The sequence below is a fragment of the Pseudorca crassidens genome, chromosome 8 (genome assembly GCF_039906515.1).
Source record: "Pseudorca crassidens isolate mPseCra1 chromosome 8, mPseCra1.hap1, whole genome shotgun sequence".
In the NCBI taxonomy this organism is placed as follows: domain Eukaryota; kingdom Metazoa; phylum Chordata; class Mammalia; order Artiodactyla; family Delphinidae; genus Pseudorca; species Pseudorca crassidens.
In genome coordinates this window covers 11,592,018-11,607,228 of record NC_090303.1, presented here as the reverse complement: position 1 = coordinate 11,607,228, position 15,211 = coordinate 11,592,018, and the positions used below count along the sequence as shown (strand labels likewise).

At 38.3% G+C, this 15,211-nt stretch overlaps 1 protein-coding gene across 13 annotated transcripts in view; it reads right to left on the bottom strand.

Annotated features, from left to right (window-relative positions):
- The window catches only part of COA1 (cytochrome c oxidase assembly factor 1), a 98,320-nt gene that overhangs the window by 75,876 nt on the left and 7,233 nt on the right, over positions 1 to 15,211 (bottom strand). For 2 of the 13 annotated variants that reach the window (XM_067745832.1, XM_067745835.1), the window contains exon 2: positions 6,950 to 7,067. The exons of 7 other annotated variants lie outside the window; for them this stretch is intronic. In XM_067745832.1, the coding sequence (XP_067601933.1) occupies positions 6,950 to 7,029 (80 nt within the window). In that variant the 5' untranslated portion in view covers positions 7,030 to 7,067. Of the gene's footprint in view, positions 1 to 2,976; positions 3,064 to 6,949; positions 7,068 to 15,211 lie in introns of those variants that run through there. 4 more of the 13 variants (XM_067745836.1, XM_067745841.1, XM_067745837.1 and 1 more) reach the window with 4 other exon arrangements.

Sequence of the window (15,211 nt, the reverse complement as noted above, 5' to 3'; positions counted from 1 at the left end):
AATATATGGTCAGTTATTTTACAACAAAGGTGCCAAGTATATGCAGTGGGAAAAGAACAGTCTCTTCAATAAATGATGTTGGGAAAACTGGACAACCACATGTAAAAACAATGAAACTGGAACACTATCTTACATAACACAAAAGTCAACTAAAAATGACTAAAGAATTGAATGTAAGAACTGAAACCATAAAACTCCTAGAAGAAAACATAGGTGGTAAACTCCTTGACATCTGTCTTGGAGATGACTGTTTGGATTTGACACCAAATGCAAAGGCAACAAAGGCAAAAATAAACAGTGGGACTACATCAAACTAAAAAGCTTCTGCACAGCAAAAGAAACCATCAACAAAATGAAAAGGCAAGCTGCCAAAAAGGAAAAAATATTCCAAATCATATATCTGATATGGAGTTAATATCCAAACTATATAAAGAACTCATAACACAATAGCAAAAACACACGATCTGATTTTAAAAAATGGGCAGAGAATCTCAATAGACATTTTCCCAAAGAAGACATACAGATGTCCAACAGGCACATGAAAATATATTCAACATCACTTAATCATCAAGGAAATGCAAATTAAAACCACAATGAGATATCATCTCACAACAGTTAGAATGGCTATTAACAAACAGACAAGAGAGAAGTGTTGGAGAGGATGAAGAGAAAAGGGAACCCTAGTGCAGTCAGTAGGAATGTAAATTGGTACAGCCACAATGGAAACTGGTATGCAGATTCCTCAAAAAAATTAAAAATAGAACCACCATATGACCCAGCAATTCCAATTCTACGTATTTATCCAAAGAAAATGAAAACACTAACTCGAAAAGGTATATGCATCCCCATGTTATTGCAGCATCATTTGGAAACAACAGTCAACATGACATGACAGCAGTCAACAACATGACAGCAGTCAACATATGGAAACAACCTAAGTGTTCCTCAATGGATGAATGGATAAAGAAAACGTCACACTCACACACACACACACACACACACACACACGAATATTATGTAGCCAAATAAAAGAAGGAAATCTTGCCATTTGCAAAAACATGGTTGGACTCTAATGGCATTACACTAAGTGAAGTAAGTCAGACAGAGAAAGACAAATACCATATGATCTCATTTACATATGAAATCCAAAACAAAAAAACAAAAAAAGAAGTTCACAGATACAAAGAACAGATTGGTGATTGCCAGAGGCAGGGGGTGGGGGGTGGAGGGTGGGCAAAATAGATAAAGGGTCAATAGGTACAAACTTCCAGTTATAAAATAAATAACTCATGGGGCTGTAATATACAGCAAGGTGACTACAGTTAATAATACTGTATTGCATATTTGAAAGTCACTAAGAGAGTAGATCATTTTGCAATATATATAAATATTGAATCATGTTGTATACCTAATACCAATAAATTGCTATATGTCAACTACATTTCAATTTTTTTTTCTTTCACCTGGTAAGGATCACTTTATTAGATCAAGTGAAAGTCTCAGGAGTATTATAAATGGAATTGTAAGAGGAGATGCAGGTTGGAAGAAATGGGCCTTTGCAAACAGATCAACTGAATCAAGCCCAGAAGTCAGTGAATTGCGTACCATCATGTAATAGTGATAGATTTAAAAAATAGCTTTTTTTGAAAAACTATGTGTTAATTGTGTACACAAATAAATAGGAGTAAAACTTAGTTTCCTCCCTCAGGAGATTATAATGTCATTGGGGAAACAAATATATCAAATGGCTATAAAACAAGGCAGAATTAAATAAATGTTTAAAGGAGCAACAAGGTATGCATTGTAAAAATGTAGAGGATAGGGCTATCATTCTCCATTTGAACATTCCAAGGATAACACAAACACAATGACCCAATATAGAACTCACCATTTTTGCCCAAAGCAGTCTACCTCCTATACTTTCTATCTCATTCTATCTTTCCTAAATTCCTTTTTTTAATTTAACCTTTTTTTTTATACAGCAGGCTCTTATTAGTTATCCATTTTATACATATTAGTGTATACATGTCAATCTCAATCTCCCAGTTCATCACAGTACCACCCCCACCCCACCCCCGGCCACCTTCCTCCCTTGGTGTCCATACATTTGTTCTCTACCTCTGTGTCTCAATTTCTGCCCTGCAAACCGGTTCATCTGTACCATTACATTTCATTTAAAAAAAAAAAAGTTTCTATTTCATATGTATCAAACACATATCCTATATATATATGCATATAAAAAGAAATTAATACAATAAACTCCCATATATCCACTGCCCCTGTTTTAAACACTGTTCTTTACCAGGACCTTAGAAGCCCCCTGTTCTCATCCTCTTCCCTCCCCTAAGGTAACTGTTATCCTGACTTCTGACTTCTGTGTTAATCATTTCCTTGCTTTTCAGATTAGTTTTGCCTTTAATACACATATACATACATACATATATAAATATATATATCCCTGAACAATATATTTTTGGTTTTTAAAAACTTAAGAGAAATCACAAACCTAGATACACAAGGGCATGGTACCCTTATAGATGAAGGACAGTAAGGAAGGATAGGGAAAGATAAACTGAACAGTCTCTGTGTCACTGTCCAGTTTCAGCTTTCCAGAAAGCTAAGAGAATTCGTCTCTGGAAAAGTTATGAGTTATGAGGCCAAGTTATGAGGCAAAGACATGAATCCTGGAAAACACAGGTCAACCACAGTCAAGCCTTCTAGCTGGGTAACGCAGGCTACTATCATTGAACCTACAACAGAAATACAGATGAGAGAGCAGGCTCTGTTCATCTTTTGTTTCTAAGCTCACTATGGCCACCCACCAGAACTTAGCAGTAGGTCAAAGCAGAATATATCTGAGAGGTGAAACAAGTATCCTCAGCTGAGTCACACAGCAGGGCATGAGGGGAAAGCTGGAACTTCCATAGTACATAGTCAAGACAAGCTAAGAACAGATAAATTCTGGATCAAGCTCACCAGAGTATTCTGTCCTCAGGTTAAAAAGACAACCGTGACAGCAAGCACCTTGGTAATTCTGCATTTCTAGGTCCTGATTCACAGCCCTCCAACTGGAGTGGTCGCCCTCTATATACAGTACACAGCCAGCACCTTGGAATCTCCTAAAAGTAGCTCTGGGGATTCCCCTCATCTCCCTCCTTCTTGGATCTCCTGTTTCCTATACCCCACTGTCTTCCTTTTTCTTAATTTACTCTCAATTGGTGTTTCTCATTTCTCATCCTCCAATAGTTTTTTTTTTTTTGGCCGTACCACACGCCTTGCAGGACCTTAGTTCTCCAAGCAGGGACCGAACCCACACCCTCGGCAGTGAAAGCAGAGTCCTAATCACTGGACCGCCAGGGAATTCCCTCCAGTAGTTTTTAATAAAGGGGACAAGAGAAGTAAATATTTCCAGACCTTGCATGTCTGAAAATATCTTTATTCCAGTTGGCCATAATTTGGCTGAGTACATACTTCTAAGTTCAAAATCATTTTCCTTCATAATTCTGAAGGCATTGCTCCACTGTTTTCTCATTTCTAGATTGCTGCATAAAAATCCAAAGCCATTCTGATTCCTTATCCTTTATACATAACCTGTTTTTTGCATACTAATCCTTTATACATAACGTGTTTTTTGCATTCTCGAATCATCTCTTTGCCTTCCAGTGTTTCAAAGTTTCCTAATGATGTATCTTAGCATGGGTATATTTTCACTTATTCGGTCGGACACTCAGTAAGTACACTCAATCTGAAAACTCTAACCTTCAATTTTGGATAACTTTCTTGAATTACTTATTATTTTCTCCTTTTCATTTCTCCTCTTTTATCTGGATCTTCTTGGTATGGGTACTGAAATTCAGGAATAGTTTGCTAAGTGTTCTCTCTTTTATTTTCCACGTGTCTTTTCACTCTACTTTTTGGGAGATTTCCTGAACATTATCTTACAGTGCTCCTAAAATTTCATTTCTACTATAATAAATTCTTTTCTTTGTTGTCTGATTACGCCTTTTACAGAATCCTTTTTTTACTTCCACCTCATCTCTTATCTCTCGTAATATATTAATAATGGGGAGAGTTTTCTTTCCTCCTTGCAAAGTTTCTTCCAAGTGCTTTTCCCTGTTTATTTGTTTCAGTTCCCATCTTCCATCTTCAATATAAGAGGCTTTCCTCAAATAACTGGTAATACTTGGGTGTTTGCTTATGATTAAGAGCAGGGGACTAAAAAGCTTGTAATTGAACTTGTGGGTGGGGCTTGGTAATTTAGATCTTCAAAGAAATTCATGTCAGGTGTTTTCTCCAGGGCTACTTAGAAACCCCTGAGAACATTTCAATCGCCTATTGGCTATCAGCATTCTATGAACCTAGAAGAGAAATGGAGATGAGGGTGGGAGTGGGGCTGAGGCAATGCCCCCAGATTCAGTATGCATAAATCATTCATTCTTCTATTTCCATCACAGTTATGACTTTTATTTCCCAATATTATTTCCAAATTCTTTGGGATTTGGAAACAAGAAACTGAACTTTCCCAAATCACAAGTTATTCTCTATTTTTCATAAGACTTCACTTATTTTTAAATAATAATGAGTGACCATAAAAATACATAATGAATCATTTTTCTGCAATAAGGTTATAATAAATAACGTTTTTTAAATAATAATGAGTGACCATAAAAATACATAATGAATCATTTTTCTGCAATAAGGTTGTAATAAAAGTTTCAAAGGTTTTCTGTTTCTAAAAAAATCCAGTAATAAATCCATGCACACTTATTATGAACCAATATACTGTGGTAAGATTATGTATCAGAAAAACATGTAAAAATGATCTCTATCTGAATTAGTCACGGGATGATAAAAGACTTTAGGAGAGAGTGATATCGTCACAACGGCAGAACAGGAGTTTTCTACTGTCATCTCCCCAAAGAACACCAATTATGATAACCACCCACACACAAAGATATACCTGGATTTGTAGAAATCCAGGAGTCCAGGAGAGATGTTCCAGCACACCGTTGAAACAAAAAAGACCAAACTACCCTGTGAGGAGGGTAAGAGGAAATGTTTGACTTAACATACCATCTCTCCCACAAGGAGGCAGGGCTCAGTGCCAAGAGAGCCCTTCTTGCCCAGTGATTTCTCCTGCAGGGGAACATGAGAACATGTGAGTGCTTGGCTTCACCAGCTGTGTGGGACGCTGCCAATGAGGCCCATTTCTCTGGCCCCTTCCAGAATACTGAGTTGTGAGCTCAGGGCAGTGAGCGGCTAAGAGAAGAACTGCCAGGGGTCAGTAGTGAACACCTCAAAGTGACAGAGATCATACTAACCACTTTGTGGACTCTATTATAGGTCTGCCCATGAGCTACTGGGAATGCCTCTCCAGTGCATCCCCACAACTGGCTCCTGGGCACCCCCAGCACCCCACATGCCTCACCCATAAACCCTCCCACCCACAGACAGCTCCCTGAATGCTCCCCATGGCAGCAAGAGCAAGCCTTTGCAGATGGCTAGTGAGCATGCCTAGAAAGCCAATTTAGGAGAAACCACGAACTTGAACATTGAGCTCTGGCCTAGGGAAAGCAAAAGGGAGGCTGTCAGCACCCACTGAGCTTTGTAGGACAAAGAGAAGGCATACAAGCTTAAGAATTCTGCCACAAGAGAGTACAAGGAATGTGGAGCAAGTGTACGCATAGAAGAGGTATGAGAAAGCCTCAGAATCCCTAATGGGTGACAGAAGGTATTTCTTTCTAAAAGCCACTCAGTAAAGACTGGAGGAGGTGACTGCTTCTTCAAATGTGAAGACACAATGCAAGATTTCAAGGAATATGAAAACTCAAGAAAACGTAACAATACAAAAAAAACAATATTTTCTAGTAGCCAAACCCAAAGAAATGGAGAACAGCAATTTACACAATAAGAATTCAAAGTAGTTGTTTTAAGGAAGTTCAGGGAGCTACAAGAAAACACAGAAACACAATTCAATAAAATCAGGAAACAAACCTTTTTTTAAAAGAAGACAAGTTTAATAGAATGACAGAAATTAAAAAGAACCAAACAAATTCTGGAGCTGAAGAATACAATGAATGAAATGAAAAATACAACAGAGAACATCAAAAAAATGAATCAAGCAGAATGAATCTGTGAAGTAGAAGGCAGGACTGTTTAAATTATCCATTCAGAGAAGAACACAGAAAAAGAATGTAAAAGAATAAGGAAAGCCTATATGAACTATGGGACACCATTAGGAGAAATAATCTATGTACTACTGCAGTCCCAGAAGGGGAAAAGAGGGAGAAAGGGCAGAAAGCTTATTTAAAGAAATAATGCCTGAGAATTTCACAAATCTGAGGAGAGATTTGGACGTCCAAGTTCATGAAACTCACAGTTCCCCAAAAAGATTCAATCCTAAATGTCTTTCTCCAAAACACATTTCAAAACTGTCTAAAATTCAAAGACAAAGAATTTTAAAAGCAGTAAGAGGAAAAAAAATCCTCACTTATGAGGGAATTCCCATAAAAAAATCAGTGGATTTCTCAACAGAAACCTACAGGCCAGGATAGGGAGTAAGATATACCCCAAGTACAAGTACTGGAAGAAAAAAAAAATTCCCATCAAGAATATTACCTGGCAGGGACTTCCCTGGTGGCGCAGCGGTTAAGAATCCACCTGCCAATGCAGGGGACACGGGTTCGATCCCTGGTCCAGGAAGATCTCACATGCCGCGGAGCAACTAAGCCAGTGTGCCACAACTACTGAGCCTGTGCTCTAGAGCCCGCGAGCCACAACTACTGAAGCCCGTGCACCTAGAGCCTATGCTCCACAACAAGGGAAGCCACTGCAATGAGAAGCCCATGCACCGCAACGAAGAGTAGCCCCCGCTCGCCGCAACTAGAGAAAGCCTGCACAAAGCAACGAAGACCCAACACAGCCAAAAATTAAAAACAAACAAAATTACCTGGCAAAGTTGTCCTTCAGAAATGAAAGAAAGATTAAGATGCTCCCAGGCAAACAAAAGCTGTAGTTCATCACCACCATACCTGCCTTACAAAAACTGCTGAAAGGAGTTCTACAAGCTGAAATTAAAGGATGCTAATTAGTAACATGAAAATATACAACAGACTGGTAAAGTAAGTATATAACCAAATTCAGAATTTTTTTTTTTTTTTCTCTATACGCGGGCCTCTCACTGTTGTGGCCTCTCCCGTTGCAGAGCACAGGCTCCGGACGCACAGGCTCCGGACGCACAGGCTCCGGACGCGCAGGCTCAGCGGCCATGGCTCACGGGCCCAGCCGCTCCGCGGCATGTGGGATCTTCCCGGACCGGGGCACGAACCCGTGTCCCCTGCATCGGCAGGCGGACTCTCAACCACTGCGCCACCAGGGAAGCCCCAGAATATTTTAATACTGTAATATGTTGGTGTTTTAACCACTTAACTCCATATATAAAGGGCAAAAGTATGAAAAATAACTATAGCTACCATCAGTTACTTGTAAACTAGTTATAAATTCTGACATCAAAAACATAAATGATGGAGAGATAAACTGGTCATTTTTGTATGTATTCAAAGTTAAACTGTTAACAGTGTAAAATAAACTGTTATATCTACAGATGTTGTATATAAGCCTAATATTAACAAAGGAAGAAAACCCTGCAGTAGGTAAAGAAAAGATAAAGAGAAGGGAATCAAGCTATGGAAAATCATCAATTTACAAAGGAAGACAGCAGGAGAAGATAGGAACAAGGAAACTAGAAAACAGCCAGAAAACAGTAAGACAGCATTAATAAGTCCCTACCTATCAATAATTACTTAATGTAAATGGATTAAATTTTCCAATCAAAAGGTGCAGAGTGGCTGCACAAATAAAAAACAAGACCCAACTGTGTGACGCATATAAGAGACAAACTTCAGCTTTAGGTACACACATAGTCTCAAAATGAAGGGACAGAAGGGATATTCCACACAAATGGAAACCAAAAGAGAGCACAAGTAGCTGTATTTATTTCAGAGAAGACAGACTTTATCCCAAAAGTTGAAAAAAGAGACAAAGATTATTACTATATAATGACAAAGGGGTCAATTTACCAAGAGGACAGAGCAACGATATGTGTGTTTGTGTGTGTATGCACATCTAACAATGGAGCAACTACATATCTTAAGCACATACAAAGGGAGAAAGACAACAGTGCAATAATAGTAGGGGACTTTGGTGCCCCACTTAAATGGATAGATCACCAAGACAGAAAACCAGTATATAGAACATCCCACCCCCAAAGCAGCAGAATACACATTCCCAAGCATACACAAAACATACTCCAACTCAGATCATACATGCAGTCAACAAAACAAATCTTATTCAGCAAATTTAAAAACCTGAAATCACACCAAGTACCTTTTTCTGACCTAGATGGTATGGAACTAGAAATCATTAATAGGAGGAAAACTGGAAAATTCAAAAATGTGTGAAAATTAAACAACACATCCCTGAACAACCAATGGATTAAAGGAGGAATCAAAAAGAAAATTTTAAAAATCTTGAAACAAATGAAAAAGAAAACACAACATACCAAAATGCATGGGATGCAACAAATGCAGTTTTAAGAGGGAAGTTTATAGCTCTAAATGCCTATATTAAGAAAAAGAAAAATCTCAAATAAATCACCTAAACTTACACCTCAGGAAACTAGAAAGAGAAGATCAAACTAAGCCCAAAGTTAGCAGAAGGGAAGCAATAACAATGATGAGAGCAGTAATAAGTAAAATTGAGACCAGAAAAATAACAGAAAAATCAACAAAACTAAGAGCTGGTTTTTGATAAAATAAACAAAATTCAAAATCAAGAGGTAAGTGTTGATAAGAATGTGGAAAAGGGAACCCTTGTGTATTTTGGGTAGTAATGTAAATCGGCAGAGCACTATGGAAAACAGTGTTGAGATTCCTCAAAATATTAAAAATAAAACTGCCATATGATTCAGCAATCCCACTTCTGGGTATACTTCCAAAGGAAATGAAATCACTGTGTCAAGAGATACCCATACTCCCCATGTTCATTACAGCATTATTCACAATACTGGGGACATGGAAATAACCGAAATAGATGAATGGATAAAAAACAGATATATAGGGCTTCCCTGGTGGCGCAGTGGTTTAGAGTCCGCCTGCCGATGCAGGGGACACGGGTTCGTGCCCCGGTCTGGGAAGATCCCACATGCCACGGAGCGGCTGGGCCCGTGAGCCATGGCCGCTGAGCCTGCGCGTCCAGAGCCAGGGCTCCGCAACGGAGAGGTCACAACAGTGAGAGGCCCGCGTACCGCCAAAAAAAACCCGGATATATACACATACACTAGAATATTATTCAGTCATTAAAAAAAAATGAAGGAAATTCTATTTGGGACATCAACGGACCTTGAGAGCACTATTTGTTGAAATGAGTTAGAGAAAAACATTTACTGTATGATATCACGTATATGTGGAACCTATAAAGCCAAACTCATAGAAACAGAGAATGGTGTTTGCCAGGGGCTGGGGATTGGGGAAATGAGAAGATACTGGCCAAGAGGTACAAATTTCCAATTATAAGATGAATAAATTCTGGGGATCTAACGTACAGCATAGTGACTACAGTCAATACTGTGTTACATACTTTAAAGTTGCTAAAAGAGTAGATCTTAAATGTTCTCACCACACACCCACACAAATGGTAATTATGTGAGGTGACAGAGGTATTAACTAACCCTACTGTAGCAATCATTTCAAAATACACGTGTTCCAAATCATCACGTTGTACATCTTTTTTTTATTTTGGAGTATAGTTAACAATGTTGTGCTAGTTTCAGGAGTACAGCAAAGTGATTCAGTTATACATATACATGTAACTATCCTTTTTCAAATTCTTTTCCCATTTAGGTTATTACAGAATATTAAGCAGAGTTCCCTGTGCTATACAGTAAGTCCTTATTGGTTATCTATTTTAAATAAAGCAGTGTGTACCTGTCAATCCCAAACTCCCAATCTATTCTATACCTCCCCCGCCACCCTTCTCCCCAGTAACCATTCTCTAACTCTGAGAGTCCGTTTTATAGATAAGTTCATTTGTATCACTTTTTTTTTTTAGATTCCACATATAAGTGATATCATATGGTATTTGGCTTTCTCTGACTTACTTCACTTAATATGATAATCTCCAGGTCCATCCATGTTGCTACAAATGGCATCACGTTGTACATATTAAACTTGCATGTTATACATCGATTATACCTCAAGAAATCTGAGGGGAAAAAAAGACCTTATAAAAGAAACATTAATACAAAATAAATCCCAAATAAAAATCCTTGTAAAAGTTGAAGTACTATAAATATTTAGAAGTTATCATTCTAAAAATGAAATTTTTTAATCATGTGCTGTTCAATAGTCTTTCATAACAAATTTTCCAGATGCAGAAAAATTTCATTCATTTGTGTTGACATTGGTCAAATTCAGAGTGCATCAAAAAGCATCCCTCAAGTTGAGTGTTAGGGTACACGTTGCTTCATATAAACTTTTTTTTTTTTTTTACAACAAACTATTTTGTCTGCTTACTCTGGTTTTGGTTTTGCTTTGAAATACTGCTTTTACTATTTCAGCTTTTAGATTAAGTTCTCATTTCATATTGGAGTATTCCACAAAAACTTTCAAACCTTCTTTTCAATTCCTCTGTTATTTCCAAAAAAAAAAAAAAAAAAAACCCACAGTCTATCAGTGAATATGCTGAACTTGAAAACACCAACAAACATTATTGGGTAATATTTATATATACAACATTGAGATCTCATAGCAAGGTTAACAGTACTACGCAGAACATTATATTGTAACTGCCAGTTTACAGATTTATTTCGCTCCCAAATTTGTTATTTCTTGGGACACCACTCATAGGATTTATAATGCATGTAAACTTATCTTACTTGTAAGAATACCTGTTAGCAGCAGGTAGAGCATGAAAACATATTTATAAGATGGCAACAACTATGAGTAAGACCAACTGATTAAACCACGATGCTTTTCTCCCAGATGTTTCTGTCTCAGTTCCTAGACCTTTACTTTCTTACTCAGTGTCAGCATGCCCCTTTCTTGCTTTCCACTTGATGCCAGTGGAACTCTCAGAACCAATGGTATCCAATAATATGTTAAGCTTTAATTCTTGGGAAATTTTTAAATCCTTTTTTATTTTCCTGACTTTTTAAATGACTTTCCTCAGGATTTGAGATTCGAATAAACATAAAATTTCCTGAGGAATTCTAGGAATGCCTTCCCGTAAGGAAATGCTACTCTATCCAGAGATCATCGCTTTGAGCCTCAGCATCTGTCCCAAGGTGAACAGCATCCACTGGGAGTTACTAATCAGCAATATTCACCCAGTCCTCCTAATTTTATCTCCCTCGTATCCCAATTTCCAGGAATACCTGGCACTGCCCAGTTCTTGAGCTTCTTGAGGATTTACAGGGTAAATATAATTAGTTTCAGTTTTTCCTTCTGCCAATTTACGGGTCATGATTCTTGGGGGTCAAAATAAATTTCCATTCACTCTTGCTTGGGCTTTTCAGTTTTTCAAATTGTATTGTTCTTATCTCCTTTCCTAACGTTCTGTCCTTTGGATCTTCACTAGTTTTAGTGGGGTTTCAATAGGGAGCAAGATCAGAAGTCAATCTACCATCTGAATCCAACAGGAATCTTCATTTTTAACAAGTATCTTAAGTGACTGTGTTGCAGGTAGTCTCAAAACACACTTTCAAACACTAAACTAGAAGACAGTCAGTAGAAAGTGCCCAGAAGAGTGAAAACACTGAGAAATACTTGAAGAAGCTGAGAAGGTTTATCAAGGGGAATATGCTGGGAGCTACAACAGCTACTTCAACAGCTAAAGAGCTAATGGCGGAAGAGAAGTTAGGCTTGTTCTCTATGCCTCCAAGGAAAGCTAGAACCAGTGTGGGAAAACTGCAAACCAGAGATCTGGTACAAGATAGAGAAGGACTTCTTAACAGACAAAACTATCCCAAAAAGGAATGAACTGCCCTGGGAAGCAAGAAACTCAAGAACAGGCTGCACAACTATCACTTATTCGGGATGCCACCAATAGCATCTAAGCCCCAGATGGTGGTGTGGTCCAACTGGTTGCTGAGGCAAGACTCACACACGTGAAAAACAAAGAATGCATAATTAAACGCTAGAAGGATGAAATTACAAAAATAGAGTCATTTTAGACACACTGAGTGAAAGCTCTCAAATACAAAGGATTAGCCACACTTGGAATATAACAGGTAATGGCTGCCTGGTCCTAAATTTCCTTTTCTTAGTCAGAATATAAATTTTTTTTTCCACACAGAATCTGAACTGAGATGTGCATTTATCCCTAGATTTATGTTGAGGTGTTGAAAAGTGACAAAGCGATGAGTTCTTGATTGCTATGAAAATGTCCCCATGAGCCACAAACTTTAATTACTAAGCCATCATTTCTTTACCTAAAATGCATGTTGGCTTAAAAACAGGTCTCCCTGTTCTATTCTCCTCCCCTCCTCCAATCAAGGAATAAAGAGAGGACGGAGCACAGTGAACAAGGGAACTGGCATGATGTGAGGCTGTAGCAGTAAGCAGAGAGGCCAGATCAGAGGGTGGGGCTGGAAGGGAGCATTGTTGTGGATCAAGTTAAATATTTCGGTTTATTCTAAGTATAAAGGCAAACCATAGAAGAGTTTCAAGCAGGAGTTTGACGTGATCAGATTTTATATTTTTTAGAATATCTTTTGGGTGAAAAATAAAGTATTAACACATTTGGGCATACCAATTAGAAAGCAATATCCAGGTGAGAGAGAAAGGTTGTGTGGACTAGGATGACAGAGGTAGAGATGAAGTAACCAGGTTTGAGAAATTCTACCTGAGAGGTAGAAATAAGAGAATGCTGAGAGGTCTTAAAGATGATCCCAAGTACCCTGCATGAGCATCTGGATAAATGGTGGACCCAGTGCCCAGGGAAGTATATACTGTCAGATGTAAACTGATGGAAGTGTAAGGAGAAAGGGAATCCCTTTTCGAGTGGATTAGGTTTGAAAACCTGTGAGTCACCTAAGTGTGAATGTCTCACAAGCTCCACTTCATCATTTCTCACTGAGTATCTCCATTAAAGCTTCAAACTCAGGATGCTGGCAATCAAAATCTGTTTCTTCTGCATCTGCTCCATCTGCTGATTAATTAATGCCACCAGCTGTGAGGGATGTTACAGATGGGGTTCCTACCTGTGACAAAGAAGGTTGAAATATAAAACACCTGAGGTCTCACTGATACGACTGATTCTGTGACTCACAGATTCATCCATAACACGGGAGTTATTCTTGCCACAAAGGTTAACCTTAAAGTTAACTCCTACCTCTGCAAACATTTAAAACTATTTGAAAACAAATATGAAAGAATTAAAGGATGATTTTATCCACAGACTGCTTTGCTAGAAATAAGACAGACTTTGGAACTGATCCAAAGAAAACAGATTCTAGAGTTAAATGTTAATTCTTAATTAACTGTCCTATTTTCCTGAAGTAAAAACTTAATTATTGATATTTTCTTGCAGACGATCTTTACGTCCTATTATAGCACAACACTGCCACCTTCTGGAAGGAATCACGAGGAAAATGTTTTTATTCCTAATCAAGTTTGTGAGAAAGTCTGCAAGTCTCTGAAAGAAAATGAAAAGGAATTACGTTTATTTTATCCTTTTTAGTCCCATCACATTTGGATAAAAATCACTGGTAAAGAGAAAAAAAAAGGGACACAACCTTACTGTTTCCCTAAATAAAAAGCACAAAATGACATTTACTTTTTTGGTTTTGCTTACCTGGGTGAGGGAAAGGTGATGGTGAAGAGATAGCACACGGTAGTTTTTGAGGTGAGGTATACCTTGGTTATAGTTGCCGTTACACAAATCTATACATGTATTAAAATTTACAGAACTAAGGGGCTTCCTGGTGGCACAGTGGTTAAGAATCCACCTGCCAATGCAGGGGACACAGGTTCAAGCCCTGATCCAGGAAGATCCCACATGCAGCCAAGCAACTAAGCCCGTGAGCCACAACTACTAAGCCTGTGCTCTACAGCCCACGAGCCACAACTACTGAGCCCACGTGCCACAACTACTGAGCCCACGTGCCACAACTACTGAAGCCCACACGCCTAGAGCCCGTGCTCTGCAACAAGAGAAGTCACCGCAATGAGAAGCCTGTGCACCACAACGAAGAGTAGCCCCCGCTCGCCGCAACTAAAAGCCTGCGTGCAGCCGCGAAGACCCAACACAGGCAAAACTAAAGTAAAATAAATTTATTAAAAAAATAAAAATTCACAGAACTAAACCAAAAGGTAAAACAGTCAATTTTACTATATGATAATTTTTAAAAGACAGATGCAGACTAAGAGAATAAAAATAGTGCCGTATGTTTATAGAAAGGAGAAAAAATCATAAAGTTAAAATGCAAAAGTATTCACATAAAATTCAACAGTTTTGCCATTTATAGCCCAAAGGCCTGTGGCCCAAATAAAATTTGAAAGATCCTAATCTAACATAAGCATGTTGAAATATTTAAATATGGACCTGGAAGTGTTTCTAAAGGCTACTGACGTACACTAGAAGTAAATCACTTTGTCCCTAGTATCGAAAAGTCTAATGAAAGGTAACAATCTGTTACCAAAAACTAGGAATTAATATTCACCTTTGTCTGGTAACCCAAAAAAAAGTCTTAAAAAGGCATTTTTATGGGATTGTGCTTTGTCTTACTCAAAGAGCTGAGGCATAAACAGGCCAAGGTGGGTACTCAGCATCTATGTAGCTTGGTATTTGCTGGATGCTAGGGAAACCACATACAAATCTAAGTTATATTCAAGTTCCAAGAGTCTGGAGCATCCAAATGCATTTGGGGACCTTTCTAGTGCATCTGTAGATGCCAAATGCCATGAGGTGCCAAGAGCCCACAAGATGGATGATCAGGTGAGAGCCCAGATGACAAATGGACCCAAACTGACAGCAAAAGTCACATTAACATATTTGTTCCTTCCATCTCTCCTGATAATACGCTTGCTGTTTACCATGGGGTGTGGGCTGTAACAGTGATGAGGAAATACTAAACAGGAGTTTATGAAAGATGTTGCAAATGAGGGGAATGGGAAGAGGGAGGGTCTGGCAGGCATGAGATCTTAGTTTTCTA